The sequence below is a fragment of the Camellia sinensis genome, chromosome 6, assembly GCF_055761805.1.
Source record: "Camellia sinensis isolate YWXY chromosome 6, ASM5576180v1, whole genome shotgun sequence".
Taxonomy (NCBI): Eukaryota; Viridiplantae; Streptophyta; class Magnoliopsida; order Ericales; family Theaceae; genus Camellia; species Camellia sinensis.
The window spans coordinates 135,840,591-135,857,697 of NC_138966.1; the positions used below are offsets into that span (position 1 = coordinate 135,840,591).

Genomic DNA, 17,107 nt, shown 5'->3' on the forward strand with positions numbered 1-17,107 from the left:
AAGACCCAACAACACTCTTCAATTTGTTTACTCGCACTGGAGCTTATATTAACCGTTCTTGAGGTTTGAAAAAAGATGATAAGTTTAACATAGTCCTATTGTATTTACCTATTTAGATTTATATAGTACTTACTCCCTTACCACTAGTAGCATATTGAAATATGTATTTTTTTTTTTTTTTATCATTGTGTCCACACACACAATTTACATTAATTTTATTTGTTTTTTCTTTACTAAAAGAAAGATAGATATAATTATAAAAATATTTGTGAGACTTATTATATAATTTTTTAAATTTCAACAAAGATAATATAATTTATCTTAATAATTGTGACTTGATAACCTATACCCATAACTGCATAGTTAAAAGAAGTAAACTCTAACATCACCCGAAAACTCAAATATTTCAAGTTCAATAATCATTTTTTAAGTATAAAAATCTTATAGTAACATTACAAATTCAGACTTAACAATCTAAAAATTATTCAGAATCATCATCTTGCAGTTCAGATTTTTTTACACATAGACTCTACACTAGACAAATTCAATCCAATCACCCAATCTCTTTCCGGATAAATTCAAGATAGTTAAGATGAGTTTCATAATATTTTTCAAAATTTTAACTTAAAAAGATTCCTTATTATTGAAAGAAATAAAATAGTAAAATAATTCGGCAGGAAATTCTGTATCTCCAGTCCCTTTTATCTTCCGTGTCAAAACTCAAAACATTTGGTCATTTTCACATTCATGAATAGGATGAATTTAGGTGCTATTAATATTCTAATTAATATCAAATGTAATAAACATGACCTTATTAAAAATAAAATAAACAAGGAGTTTTTAAGTAGGAGGGACACAATAAGAGTCATAGTCCCAATTAATCTTAAATAGATTTTGTAGGGTCGGTATGCTGCAAATGGCGGTGCCGGTGGTCGCTTTGTTTTTAAAGAAAAGTTGGGTCTTTGACTTCAAAGGAGGCTATTATGACATGGTTTGATGCCTATTTGCTTCCTGTCCACCCACTCCTTCTACGTGGAGTGATATCACTTAGGTCAAGTTTGGCATCTTCAAAAAATTTTAAAAAGTTAAAAAATTATTATTTTATTTAAGTCACATCATCTTATTTAAGTCACTTTACACCTCTATTACATCACTTCAAACCCAACTCATACTCAACTCATATTTTATAAAAAGTCAAAAAGTACACTTATTTAGAACACCCCAAACAATCCCTTAGGGTTGGTTTAGAAAGTGGATTGACTTTTTGGTTTTTTTATTTTTTTAATTATTTTAGTTTAAGTTAAAAAATTTGGTTTGGGAAGGATTTTTTGACTTTTTTTATAAAAGAAGAGTGTAATGATTATGGGTTAGATGTGATGTTTTGTTTTTTGTGACTAAAATAGTCTATTTTGTCCTTTGTGGCTAAAATAGTCAAAAAAATCCACTTTAGAATCACTCTGTTTAGTTTTAAATTGTGTTTTTATTATTTTAGTAAATGTTTTTTGGAAAAATTGTAGGACAATATATACTTAAAAAAATATTTACAAATTAATTATAATATGATGAAGTGATAAATTTTTGAAAAAATTAGTGAAATATTCCTCTCCAACTTTGTATAGTAGGAGAGGTTCAAGATATTTTTTTTTATTAGCTGAGATCTCTCAACATTTTGACAAAAAAAATTCGACTCAGATAAATTTTACCCGATTCAAAGAAATTTCACCCGACTCAGAAAAATTTCAACTCCAACTTAGAGAAATTTCGAAATTTCTCTATGAAATCAGATAAATTTCTTTGTGAAAATTGAAATTTCTCTGAGTTTGGGCGAAATTTCTCTAAGTCGAATTTTCTTTGTAAAAATGTTGAGGGACCTTAACTACTATAAAAATATTGTATGTCATTTATCTTATAAAATCTTAATATTGGGGATCTTAAAAAAATTCCCTAATTTTTTGCATCAATCAATAATTAATTTTTAACAAATCCACTGTGCTCTAGTTTTCCCATTTTTTTTTAATTAATCAAATTTTTTTGAAGCACCTAATTGAAATGTATTTAAAAAATAAAATATTTATGAAAAAATCTTTACAAATGTATGATTGTTTTATAAAATTTTCATCAAATTTTGTACTTTTTAAATGTGTCTAGATTAAGTAGATATAAAAAAATAAAAATAATTAATTAAAATATTAAACAAATTCACTAAAAATAAAAAATATACGAATTGAAAATTCAAAAATTATTTTTGAAAAGTCTAAACTTTTTTTTTTTTTTTGGTCCCTTCCTAATAACGAATTATAAAATATCTCAATCTCTAAATTATTTGATAAAATATCGATTTTTTTTTCAAAGTCTCCATTTATTTTAAAATCTCATCTTCCAATTTCTCAATTTTGCCAGCATGAGAAAATTGAAATTGCATGTTTTCATTACTTTTTTTTTTTTGATGAAGTTGCAAGTTCAACATGTAATTTCATACTTAATATATGGCGTTATTGAAATTGCATGTTTTTATTAATTTTTGATGAAGTCACATGTAGTACCTTGTATTTCTCATGTGTGGGTAGGATTTATTATGTTTAAAACATGATAAGGCTTATTATGTCACATGAAAAATCATATAAGAAGTGAAAATTTTGTTAAATAAACTGGTGTTACATAACCGACGTTATTAATTTTATCCATAAAGTGAAATCATATGTTGCAATTTTATCTTAGACAAAATTTCCATTTAACTATTTGTACTAAGGATCATATTGCAAGTTGAATTTCCAATTTCTTTTTTTGGGTGAACAAGAACTTCCAATTTCATTCAAGTAAGAATTGCAAGGCCAAGTTTGGGAAGACTAAAAAAGTGTACTTTTTGTCTTTTTGGACTAAAAAATTGAGGTTGAAAATATAAATGTTTGGGTTAACTTTTTGACTTTTTATTGAAAAATGTGTAATAAAAAATTGTAAAAATTGATTTGTAGGGAAAAATTTGAATTGGGAGTTGTGCAGCCGTAATTGTTGACTTTTGGTGAATAGTGTTAACTTTTTGAGTAACTTTTTGACTTTTTGACTTTTTTTAAAGTCCCCAAACTTGGCCTGAATCTGCAATTTCATTTTGTGAGGAACTAACAATTTTAATTTCATCATACTATCTAAGTTATCAAGATATATTTGGCCAACTCAAAAAAAAAAAAAAAAACCATAATTTATAAATGCAATTTTAAATGAATTAATAATTTGAAATTGCAATTTCAATAAAATATGATGTTTTGCCAAATAATTTGAGAACTACAATATTTTTTTAATAAAAATAGCATCTTTTTAGTTAAAACATCCCTACTATGCCTATGAAGACTAACACAAAATTTTCTATATGTAAAGATAGTTGTCGGGTTGCCCTCGGACCTACCCAGCCTAAATTAAAGCAGAAGTTGTATTTTTTAAAAATAATTATAAATTTATAAAAGAAAAATTATAATTTTAATTATTAATAAAGTTCATAAAATTTATCATTGATATAAAATTATTTTTTAACAATTTATACTAAATTATAAATTTTCCTAAATTAAAAAGCTGATACGAGAGAAAATAAAATAAAAATAATAAAAAAACTGAGGCCAGAGGGTCTCCTCAAAGTCGCCCGCCCACTTGACTAATCCCCAGCTCCGGTAAGGGAGGAAGAAAGAAAAGAGAATTGCTTCTTTGTCTGCTTTCTATCAGTCTCTCTCGATAGGCCACGTTTGGAAATAAATTATTTTAAGAGTGGTTTGAGATGATCTAAATAAGTATATTTTTTATTTTTTTATAAAAAGATGTGCAAAAAAGTAAAGAAGTGATGTGATAAAAAAAAGATAGAATTATTTTCCAATTGCCAAACTTGGCCTTAGTAATTTTTTAATTTTTTATGAAAATATATGTTAAAAATAGAAAAAATAATATGACAACTTATAGTGATTTTTTAATTTTTTGACTAAAACATGTAATTGCCAAACGAGACTTGAGTTAAATATTTTGGGAATAATTACTAACAAATGCTATGAACTCCACTTTAGTATCCCCGAATGATAGTTGTGTAGTTGATATTGAATTTGTGTAGTGTGTAAGGTCGGTAGAATAAATCTCAATCACAAAATGATAATTTTAAATAGTTTTTTTGGGTGAATAATTTTAAATAGGTTCTATTCTAGATAACTAAGTCTAATTTATAATATTCTTCAAAATTATTCTACTAGATAATCTTATACAAGTCCCATGAACCCATCTAGTCCCCCTTTTGATGAGTTAAAAGTCTCATTTTTATACTAAATTATAATTTTTCCTAAATTAAAAAGCTAAGTCTCATTTTTAAATTTATATTTTAATCTTTTGGCAAGATTATGCTCTAATCTTATCCTTTTAATAGAGCGTGATTTCAGTTATTAAAAAATTACATTTGCCCACAAGATTAGTTATTAATTCCATATTTTATTCATCTTGAATTCAAGATATACATTACATATATCATTGGACGGGTAATATAAATCAAAAGTGACACCTATCATAATACATTGTAGGTCAAATTGTGAGAAATTTTTAAGGGGTGTTAAGCATTTTTCATTATTGTAAGTAAAAATGGAATCAAGAAAGTATTGCTTAATCTGAAAGAAATTAAAGTTGGATTTGTGGGAGCAAAAGCATTTGTTTCAGGATCACCCTATAAATGCTTTTATTTATTTATTGAAGATTAATTCCTCAATTTACAGAAAAATGACTATGATACATACATATGCTTACAACCAAGGTTCTAAATTGCGGTATCGGGTAACCTAACGGTATCAATCGCGGAGTATCGGTATTGGTAGTATCGATCGGTATATATCGGAAATCGAGTGTCGCGGAGGTGAAATTTTAAAAATCATTTTACAGGTTTTTCAGCTTTTTCTTTCCCGTACCGGTCCGAACCGGTGAGTATCGGCCCGTTACGGTTTGTGTAACGGCTTCTGTAACGGTTACAGGGCGATACGTATCGGGACTCGGCCGATACTCCTGCGATTTTTAATCTCAACAGTATACCGGCCTGTATCCGTCGCGGCACCCCATTTTTTCGATACATATTAGAACCATGCTTACAACATATCTTCCCTATTAAGTTAGTTGCCATGGATGATCAAATTTCTCTTTTTGTGATGTCAGTGTCATCTGGGAAGATCTCAACTGAATATATCTTTGAGCCGCCTCAATGCGACCCATAAGAGTGAGAAGTCCAATGCTGCTAGAGTAATGTTCTTCGGATGGTTTGAACATAAGGACTAATGAAGTTCGATTTTGTTCACACATGACATTAAACACAGAGACTAATAAAGTGCAAATGGTAGAACATCGTATTGCAACAAATCTTGATATTGCGGGAGAAAAGTGGGCTCCAATGGACATTTTGAAAGACATTCTTAAAAAGTGAAAAAAAAAAAAATTATATATATATATATATATATATATAAATATAAAAAGTGATTACAAAACGTATGTCCCAAGTAAGCCAATATAGGACACTTCGGCATGACTTGAACAAAGGAGACTAACATGATAGTTAAGAAGGTGGAAACGGTCTCTAATTGTTGTGTCAGTATCCATAAATAGAAGAAACAAAAGATGAAGAAAGGGTCCTACACCACAAATTAAAAAAGTTTTAGCACCAAAAGCAATCCAAATAATCAATCTTTGTCAATTTAAATTAATTTCCAATGTAGCTCTTTCAATTTTCCGACAATGGTAGCTTTATTTCTTTTAGGGCATCACAATCAATCAACTCAAACTCAGTATCAATCTCCTTCTTATTTTCTATTTTCATTTCATGTTCAATACTTATTTACATTTCAACTTCTAAAGTTACAATTTCTGTAATCGATACTAGTTTGTGTTTTGTTTTTCAAGTGCTTCACTGCATTTGTTGATTTCTTCTGAGTTGTTTCTCACAAAAACATGAAAAGAGGCATGTGCATAGGTCCACCCCTATGAAGTATGAGTACTTCGAAAAACATGCCGTACTTGTACCAGGTACTTACCGGCATATGGTACTTCATATGGTACTTCTGTATGTTGGAAAAAATTGATTTTTGGTGACTTTAATTAAATATTAAAATGGGTCCCAGCCATCTATTGTGTTTGGTCCAAGTGGGTCTAGATATTTTGTAATGAGATCTTTACATCACAAATAGAATGGCCAAAAACCATTGAGAATTGAATAAGAAATTGCCCCATGAAGTTAGCTTCATAAAAGAGTAAATGAGGTTTGTAACTTTTGCCTTTATTGCAGAGTTTAATAGTGCATTAATGGGGTTTGTAACTCCTGCCTTTATTGCAAAGGTTAATGGTGCATTAGTGACCAGCCATAAAGGCTGGAGGCTTCTCCTCTCTCCCCTATACATGTATTAATTGAGACCCACCTGTCAAGTCTCAAACACAAAAATTATTTCTTCCATTATTTAGTCAATTTGCTAGAAATTTCTTACTGTGAGAGAGTGCTGCCATTGTTGGTTTGCCAAAGCTAACAAAAGGTGCTCCTGAGTTAGCCGGTTTAAACCATCTTATCTTGGGAGACAGAAGTCAACGTTCCTTCAGCACCTACGGCGAGGCGGTTAATCTGTTTTAAGGACACTGTGGTATCACACAGAATTTGGTTTGATTTCTTGTTTTCATATTCAGATTAAATATGTTCTTATATTAGTCTTGTTTCATGTTTATGCTCTGTGATGTAATTTATCAAGTTTGGTTTTATTTGATGTTCTTTCAGTTAATTTAATAAAGCATGCATTTATTTATTTTGTTTCAATTACCCAATTTAAACAACAATCTTAAAACAGATTATGTATTTCTCATGGAAAAAATAAATAGATTCATATGTAATTTATATCTGTCAATCCACGATTGCATCATATTGTTACGTATGTGACTATTGCATACTGATCATAAAAACTTATTGCTCAGAATTGTTTATTTTCGTTTCTATGTGTGTAATAGCATGTTTGCAGAATATGTCAAGAATTATCTAAAAGTCATGATTAGAATATTATATTATGTAATATATGTTTGGTTCTAGAATATCAGAATGGTGTATAGACCACTGTTTCTAATATCATAGTGCTTGATTATAAAATTAATCTCATATGAATGTTGTTGTATTGGTTTCTATGTGGTTTTATAGAACATGGATTTTTGTGTCATACTAACAAGATTTGACGCTATTGTATCTGTCTACAGTCTATTTAATATTTATAATAGTTCATTGGTTTTTCTTTTCACATGTAAATTAGTATATACTTTTGTATAATAATAAGCTCATTATTTATAATTTCATATATGATTGTCATAATTGGACTATGAATTTCATATAGGAATAGAATGAATGCTACCGGTTTCATCCTAATTGACTAATGTTGCATATGTATATTTTGGTTTTGCATGCTTCTAACTTTACTATCTAATCTGCATGTGAAATTGCTTCTAATTTTCTAGAATTATACACATAAGTTATTTCCATGTTTATTATTTAATAATTGTTATATAACTCATGGCAATAAATTTAATTTTAGTATTTGAGATTATAAATTTTCACGTTTGTAACTTGTGTATTTATTTCCATGAATAGTGTGTGATTTAATTGGATGAATTAAATTTTGAATTAAATTTATTTATTTTGGAGTTATAAAATTTATGCAACTTGCCTATATTTATTTACATGGTTATTGTGAATTAAATTCTTATATAATTCATGGCAATTAATTTGTAATTTAATAGTTAGAGTTGTAAGTTTTGTAAGTTATTTAGAAGTTAAAAGGCTTTGTAATTTGTATAGTATCTTAATTCATTATTTATTTTGCTATTCTATGATTTGCTAGAAGATTAAATAATATTTGATTGTATATACAATTTCTTTATATTAGTTGCTTTGTATTATGTTGTCGTTTGCTACTAATTGTCTTTGTAGGCATACCTAAGCATGGAAACAAATTTTATGGACTACTTATAATCTTCAATTGGATTGGTTTATTTTTCCTTTATATTTGAAGCAATTTTTTGCTTGAGATTTATTTACCAAGTTTGTAAAAGCAAGTTTTATTTGCTTATAATGTTGTAGCAATTATTTTACATTGCTTGTAAAAGTTTTAGACCTTGGTTTGTTTTAACCTAGTTCATCCCTTGAAAATTTAATTTTAAAAATTGTTTCTCACGGGTTAGGAGTCAACATGCTCTTGAAAGTTTTGTCAAAAGGTTAACTGGGTTTTAAGTGGGACCGCTGTGACCCCTCCAGTCTTCTTGAGAACATTCTTGACCATGTTCGATTCTAGGTTTAGTAGTGAGATTAATTTTGAATTAACTTTTCAACTATGGGATTTTTTAGTATTAAGTTTCAATTCTGAAACACACAGAACGTAATATTCTGGTGTAATTTTCAGAAATGGCCACTATCACTGATGCTGCTGTTACTGCTAACATTGGTGGGGATTTGAACCCAGGGCAACTGGGTTGCCAACCCCTACTGCTGTGACCTCTGTGGTCAACCCTAGTGTTACTCCAGCTGTTCTGGGAGGACCGCTCAATCATCATGAGCGCCCAGAGAAATTTGCTGGAGTGAACTTCAAGAGATAGCAACAAAAGATGTTGTTTTACTTGACCACATTGAACCTTGCAAAGGTTTTGAGCGAGGATCCTCCAGCTGTGGCAGAAAATGAGCTAGACAGACAGAAAGTCATGGCGCTTGACACATGGAAACAGACAGACTATCTCTACCGGAACTATATGCTCAGCAGCTTGGCAGACTCACTATACAGCGTGTTTTGTGCCAAGAGCTCAGCAAAGGAGTTATGGGAATCTCTGGACAAGAAATACAGGACTGAGGATGCGGGGACAAAGAAATTTGTAGTTGGCCGGTTCCTAGACTTTAAAATGATCGATTCAAAAACTGTGATAAGCCAAGTCCAAGAGTTCCAAATGATCTTGCATGAGATTTATGCTGAGGGGATGCCGTTGAACAAGTTATTCCAAGTTGTTGTGATCATTGAGAAACTTCCCAATAGTTGGAAGGACTTTAAGAACTACTTGAAGCATAAGCGCAAGGAAATGTCTGTTGAAGAACTAATTGTCCGACTCTGAATTGAGGAGGATAATAGAAAGAAATGAGGAAGTACCTCCTCTGTGAAGGCCAATATCATCGAGCATGGCAAATCTTCTGGGGTGAGGAAGAAGCCTCTTGTAAATAAGGGCTCAAAGCTAGGGCCAAAGGGTGGTGTTGCAAAGAAGCCAGCATAGAAGCCGCAAGAACCTGGCTATCGGTTCTTAAGGAAGTGCTACAACTGTGGTAGCAAAGGGCATCGGGCTAGTGACTGCCGCAAGCAGAAGGAGCCATACAAGACCAAACCTCGTGCTCATATGGCAGGTATACAAGAGCACTCCCATGAGGAGGATGATATGCACTTGTCTGCCGTTGTCTCTTAGGTGAATCTAGTGGGTTCAAACCCAAGAGAATGGTGAATTGATACTGGGGCTACACGCCACATCTGCTCCGAGAAGAAACTGTTTACAACTTTCGAGCTAGTTACAAACGGTGAGAAGTTGTTTATGGGAAACTCTGCTACCTCGATTGTTGAGGGGAAAGGAAAAATGGTCCTGAAGTTGACTTCAGGAAAGGAGCTGACCTTGAACGAAGTCCTATATGTTCCGGACATTCGTAAGAATCTTTTCTCAGGGTCTCTTCCCAGCAAACATGATTTTCGCATGGTTTTTTAGTCTGACAAGGTCATTTTGACCCAGAGTGGAGTGTATGTGGGTAAGGGTTATATGTTGGGGTGTATGTTTAAACTTAATGTAATGACTGTTATCCCAAAGATGAATAAAGATGCATCTTCTACTTAAATGCTTGAGTCTTCCAATTTGTGGCATGGTAGACTAGAACATGTGAACTTTGAATCTTTACGTAGATTAATCAAGTTAGATCACATACCATCTTTTAAGATTAATCCAAAACACAAGTGTGAGACTTGTATCAAAGCGAAGTTGACAAGATCTTCGTTTCATTTTATTAAAAGAAGTTCAAAGCCGTTGGACTTAGTGCATAGTGATGTGTGTGACTTAAAGTTTATACAATCACGTGGTGGCAATAAATACTTCATCACTTTTGTTGATGATTGCACTAAGTATTGTTATGTCTATTTGCTCAAAAGCAAAGATAAGACTATTGACAAATTTGTTCTTTATAAGAATGAAGTTGAGAATCAATTAGGTCGCAAGATTAAGGCTTTAAGAAGTGATCGTGGTGGTGAGTTTGAATCACCGTTTATTGAGATTTGTACTAAATATGGGATTATCCACCAAACCACAGCGCCTTATTCTCCTCAGTCAAATGGGATTGCTGAACGGAAGAATGGGATGCTAAAGGAGATAATGAATGCAATGTTGCTAAGTTCTGGATTGCCACAGAACTTGTGGGGGGAAGCAATTCTCTCCACGAATTACATTCTAAATAGAATATCTCGGAAGAAAATAGACAAGACCCCATATGAGTTCTGGAAAGGCAGAAAGCCTTCTTATAATTTCCTACGAATGTGGGAGTGTTTTGCAAAAGTGGCGGTACCTACACCCAAGCGGGTTAGGATAGGTCCGAAAATCGTGGATTGTATATTCATTGGTTATGCACAGAATAGTAGTGCATATAGGTTTCTTGTGCACAAGTCTGATATTTCAGATATCTACAAGAATACCATAATGGAGTCTAGGAATGCGTCTTTCTTTGAAAACACATTTCCTTGCCGAACCCAAAGAGAGGATCAAAGTTCTGAGAAGGAACTTGAAGATAATGATCAAGATGATGAATAAGAGGGCTAGGAATACCAAGTCCTTTGGCCCGGACTTCTTGACTTATATGTTAGAGGGAAACCCTCAAACTTTTCATGAAGCGGTGACTTCACCAGAAAGTCCCTTATGGAAAGAAGATATTAAAAGTGAAATTGACTCCATCTCATAGAACCATACTTGAAAGTTAGTTGATCTACCCCCAGGCAGTAAGGCCTTAGGGAGTAAGTGGATCTTTAGAAGAAAGATGAAGGCTGATGGGTCAATTGATAAATATAAAGCTAGACTAGTTATCAAAGGAAATAGGCAGAGAGAAGGCCTGGATTACTTTGATACATATTCACCTGTGACAAGAATTACATCCATTTGCATGGTGATTGCGATAGCCGCTTTACGTGGTCTAGAGATACATCAGATGGATGTAAAGACAACTTTCTTAAATGGAGATTTAGATGAAGAAATCTACATGGAACAATCCGAGGGGTTTTCAGCTCCAGGGAAAAATAAGAAAGTCTGTAAGCTTGTCAAGTCATTATATGGTTTGAAACAAGCGCCTAAGCAATGGCATGAGAAGTTTGACAACGTTATGTTGTCAAATAGGTTAAGAATCAATAAGTGTGACAAGTGCATATATGTTAAAGACACTGATAGAGGTTATGTAATTTTGTGTCTATACGTAGATGACATGCTCATTGTTGGTAGTAATGATGAAATAGTTCGAGCTACCAAGAGATTGTTAAACTCAAAGTTTAACATGAAAGATATGGGCTTTGCAGATGTCATTCTAAGTATTAAGATTACCAGAACATCTAGTGGTATTGTACTTTCTCAGTCTCACTATGTTGAGAAGATACTTGTGAAATTTAGTAAATCAGATACAAGTGTGTCTAGGACACCAGTAGACGTGAGCTACATTTGACCAAGAATAATGGTGAGAGTGTCTCTCAGCTAGAATATTCTCGGGTCATTGGAAATTTGATGTATCTGATGAGTTGTACAAGGCTGGATATAGCATACTCTATTAGCAGGCTTAGTAGATACACGAGTAATCCTAATGCCACTCATTGGAGAGGCATTATGCGGGTGTTAAGTTATCTACGCTACACCCGGGATTATGGGCTGCATTATACAAGATACCTAGCGGTACTAGAAGGGTATAGTGACGCTAACTGGATATCTGATATAAAAGACTCCAAATCCACTAGTGGTTATGTGTTTACCCTTGAAGGGGCAGTCGTGTCTTGAAAATCTTCCAAGCAAACGTGTATATCGAGATCAACGATGGAATCTGAGTTTATTGTGTTGGATAAAGCAACTGCAGAGGCTGAATGGCTTCGCCAGTTCGTTGAGAATATTTCATGTTGGCCAAAACCTGTGCCTGCTATCTGTATTCATTGCGATAGCCAATCGGCGATTGGACAGGCACAGAGTCATATGTATAATGGAAAGTTTAAACATATCTGTCGTATACATAATTCCATACGACAACTACTCTCTAATGGAATTGTCTCTCTAGACTATGTAAAGTCTAAGAACAACATTGTGGATTCGCTAACCAAAGGGTTAACTCGAGAGTTAGTAGAAACGTCGTCAAGAGGAATGGAGTTAAGGCCTTTAGTAATGTTACCGAAACGAAAAACCTAACCTAGTTGACTGGAGATCCTAAGATCTAGGTTCAAAGGGACAACCTAATTTCGTGTAATGGATGAGTCACTGAAGAGGTAAATCCTCTTGCCCATTCCTTTGTACAGTGATACCCGATGGAGGTAGAAGGTTAAGCTAATGCTTTTAATGACCTAAGTCATATAATGGTCAACCGGGGTATAATGAGCTACCTTATATAGGTCACCTATGTGAATGCAAAGTGGGGCCACTTCTTTAAGAATTGGTAAGGCTGAATTCTTTAAAACCACTCACTGAACCAGGCTAGTGTTCCATGGCCATACCGGACACACAAGTAAGAACAAGAACAATGGTTGGACTAACTCCTGTGTGAGGTCTATTGTCTCGGTTTACACAAACGGTAGAACAACTCAAGACATCATGTTCACTGGTCAGCCAGTAAATCCGATAGGTTGTCACTATGAAAGGTTCAAGGCCAACAGCTACCTTTTCTGATGCAGGGTTAGTCTATATGCTCTCTCTCTGAATCTTTGTCGAACGGTGCCCGTTTGTTGAGTCATTCGGTCAATTTTTATTTATGTAGGGGATTGTTGGAAAAAATAGACTTTTGGTGACTTTAATTACATATTAAAGTGGGTCCCAAACATCTATTGTGTTGGGTCCAAGTGGGTCTAGATATTTTGCAATGAGATCTTTATACCACAAATAGAATGGCCAAAAACCATTGAGAATTAAATGAGAAATTGCCCTATGAAGTTAGCTTCATGAAAGAGTTAATGGGGTTTGTAACTTCTACCTTTATTGTAGAGTTTAATAGTGCATTAATGGGGTTTGTAACTCTTGCCTTTCTTGCAGAGGTTAATGGTGCATTAGTGGCCAGCCATAAAGGCTGGAGACTTCTCCTCTCTCCCCTATACATGTATAAATTGAGACTTTCATGTCAAGTCTCAAACACAGAAGTTGTTTCTTCCATTCTTTAGTCAGTTTGCTAGAAATTTCTTACTATGAGAGAGTGCTGCCATTGTCGGTTCGCCAAAGCTAACAGAAGGTACTTCTAAGTTAGCCGGTTTAAACCATCTTATCTTGAGAGACAGAAGTCGTCGTTCCTCCAGCACCCACGGTGAGGCAGCTAATCTGTTTTAAGGACACTGTGGTATCACACAGAATTTGGTTTGATTTCTTGTTTTCATATTCAGATTAAATATGTTCTTATATTAGTCATGTTTCATGTTTATGCTCTATGATGTAATTTATCAATTATAGTTTTATTTGATGTTCTTTCAGTTAATTTAATAAAGCATGAATTTATTTATTTTGTTTCAATTACCCAATTTAAACAACACTACATACGTACCGGATAAACGAAACACGAACCCAAATTTTTCTTCTTAATTTTTAACGTACCCAGAAGTACCTAGCACATACTGTAGACACCCCATTTTTGACCGACCTTAAGACTCAGACGTCACCGATTGAGCGCTTGGTGATGTTGCATATCGTGCTCGTTCAGAGGTTTCAGAGTCTCAGCTGCGAGCCTTGCCTCCGGACTTCCGGACTCTTTCATGTTTTGCCTCAGTTTGCGAACCAGGCTCTGTTTTCTCTTCCCGAAGGGAGGGAGAGGTCTCGTAGATCATCTCTCAGTGGCCGTAGGCTACGTTTCGTGGTCGTAGGCCATTTTTCCCGTTTGGAGCCCGGTTTCCGATTTTTCGGAGCCGTTGGCCATGTGCCTCGGTTCGGGACCGCTTAACCACCTCCGTTTGCTCCGATTTTTGGCATGCATCTTATTTGCTCCCTTTTGAGGGACACTGTGGCTCGAGAAACCGACTTCGTGGTCGAACACCACTTCCGATGCCTAACAGTCAGTTTTCGGGGCCTCGGGCTGCGCGTTTCGGACCCCGAACCTCCATTTTGCATTGGTTTGAGTTCATTTTTGGCAGGGACCTCTGTTTCATTGTTAGGAAGGTCGTAGAAGGGTGGAAGGCCAGTAATTGTTCTGACAACCAGTTTTATTCCTCCATCGCCCTCCGTCGCCCGTTTTTCTCACTTGAAAGCCAATGTTGACCACCCTAAGGCCACTTTTTCCAGCCCTAAACCACATATTTGTGTTGTACACACCTGGGAGGCCACCAATATCACATGGCCGGCCAATAATTCTGTGTGACCCTTTTGAACCCCTCCTAAAAGTGGCCTTTTCTCTCTCCTGGTTCATTTTCTCCAGTTTTTGACCACATGATTGTGTTGTGCACACATGAGAGGCCCTCTTTTTGGCATGGCCGGCCATTAATCTTGCTTGAACCTTTTGACCCTTGGCCGGCCGGCCATAGGGAAGGCCAGCCGGCCACCTAAACCCTAGCAAACCAGCCGGCCATGATCCTCTCTCCAGGTACATTACAAATATGCCCTCTGTTTCCCCCCAGATTTTGTATCCGGGGGGGGGCCAACTTTTAGGGAGAAACTTGAATTCCTTTCCCCCCCCCCCTTTTTCCCCCCTCTTTTGCCTATATATCCAGGCCATTCCAGCAGCTTCAGGGGGTTAGAAAGTTTTGGTTTAAGTCTCTTGCATTCAATCTCTCTCCCTCTATATTCCAAACATCAAAACCTCACAAGTCCTACACCATTTCTACACCATCTCCATGCCAACCAATCCACACTCTATTCCAGCAGCTTCAAGGCCATTTCCAGAGGTCAAGGGCTCCCAAACTTGGTCCAAGAGTTGTTGAAGACATAGGCTACAAGGGTAAGTCTCATTCTCCCTCTTTTTTGCCTATTTTTGCTCAATATATTAGCTCCTCTTGCTTGCATATTTGGGCTCCGACCCTAACTGAAATAGCATTATTTTGAGCTCCTTTTCATGTTTGTTTAAGGGCCTCTCCCTGTTTGAGGCTTCCTTTTTACACTTGCTTCTTCAACTCTCTTTTAGGCTTTATTTTTGCATAGTATTTTTGGCCTGTTTGTGAGTTGTTTTGGACTTTGCCATAAACTGTAAAATAGCTTGTTTTGAGCCCCTCTTCAACATTGTTGAAGGGTCTTTCTCTGTTTGAGGCCTCCTGATATCACTTGCTTCTTTAACTCTCTTTTAGGCCTTATTTTTGCATAGTATTTTTGGCCTGTTTGTGAGTTGTTTTGGACTTTGCCATAAGCTGTAAAATACCATGTTTTGGGCCCCTCTTCAACTTTGTTGAAGGGCCCTCCTCTGTTTGAGGCCAGCAACCATCATTTGCTTCTTTGTCTCCCTTTTGGCCCATTTCTTACACAATGTTTTAGGCCTGTTTGTGTTTAGATCTGTGGCTTGTTGTGAACTGTAAAGTGCTTCATTTTGAGCCCCTCTTCAACTTTGTTGAAGGGCTCTTGGCCATTTAGGGCCAGCAGCTGGTACTTGCTTCATTATCCCTCTTTTGGGGCCATTTTTGCATGTTAACTTAACCCTATTTGTGTTCACTTTTTGGCCTTGCTTAAAACTATAAATATGCTTGTTTTGGGATTGTCTTGATTCTGTCTTCACACTTTATGTTCGAATAATGCATGCTTCGCATAGCCATAGGTCATTCCATGTACCCAATTTCATGTTTCGGGTCTCATTCCATGCATCGGGTGCCATGTTTCCATGTTTCGAGGCTGTTTTGCATCATATTTCAGCACTGAAATTTGCATGTTTGCATACCATGTTCCATGCCTTGCCATGCTTTGGTAGCGTGGCATTCGTGTCTTAGGTTCGATCCTCGATTTGCGTGCATGTGTGCACGCATTTCGAGTGTCTCATTTTTCATCTCATGGCTACTAATGTGAGTGTGGCTGTGGTCCACTCATGTTGGTGTAAGTCCATTGCGCATTGTGTATGCCATTTCATTTTATAGCATTGTGTATGCTAGGTTGTATGTTAGCGCATTGTGTATGCCATGTTACCTCGTGCATCGTGTATGCCATTTCATAGCATTGTGCATGCTAGGTTGTATATTAGTTGCATTCATGCATGTCATGCATATTGCATTGTGTTTGGGATAGGAGTTAGCCCGAGCACGGAAAACGAGATACGTTTCGTACTCCGAGTGACGGAACGTATCTCAATTCCTGGTCGCCGACACTCCGGATTATCTATGATGGAGTCTAGGCCATGTTGTGTTTTCATGTGCATTCATTTCATATTGAGTCGTGCAATTCAACTCCTCAGCCATCATGCATCGATATGTGTGATTGGTGGCACGAGGATCGAGGCATGCATACATTTGTGAAAATACATTGCCATGCCCTTTTCTTGCTCTCTGTTGCAGCAAATCAAGAATCAGTAGCCTTTCAAAGGCCCTGCACAGCATTCCGGCATCAATCGCAAGCAGAGGCTAATTGGGGCATCGCAGTGGATTTCCGTGCCAAGCAACCCGAGCATGCATCATCCATCATCCGGAGCGGAGTCGAGGCAGTCCTTAGCTTGCATGCTAGTTTACAGCTTTCTTAATTTAATTTGTTAATTAATTAGGGTTTTGTACATATTTGGACTGTAATATTCATTCGGGACTGTATATTATTTATTCGGACCCTCCGAGTGAGGGCACAACTGTAATAAGTGTGCGTGTGTGTGATGTATGTTTTCCAACCCCACGTCTTTCTCCCTTTTATTTACCCGCTTATGATGGTTAGATTAGGGCATGTTTCAATTAGCATACAGTATGATAGC

The 17,107-nt window shown here is 35.4% G+C and overlaps 1 protein-coding gene across 1 annotated transcript; it reads left to right on the plus strand.

Moving 5' to 3' along the window:
* Positions 1-8,625: 8,625 nt before the first annotated feature.
* Positions 8,626-9,120, plus strand: LOC145793605 (uncharacterized). The gene has a single exon (XM_082876470.1). The coding sequence runs from the start codon at positions 8,626-8,628 to the stop codon at positions 9,118-9,120; it is 495 nt and encodes a 164-aa protein (XP_082732596.1).
* Positions 9,121-17,107: the final 7,987 nt, after the last annotated feature.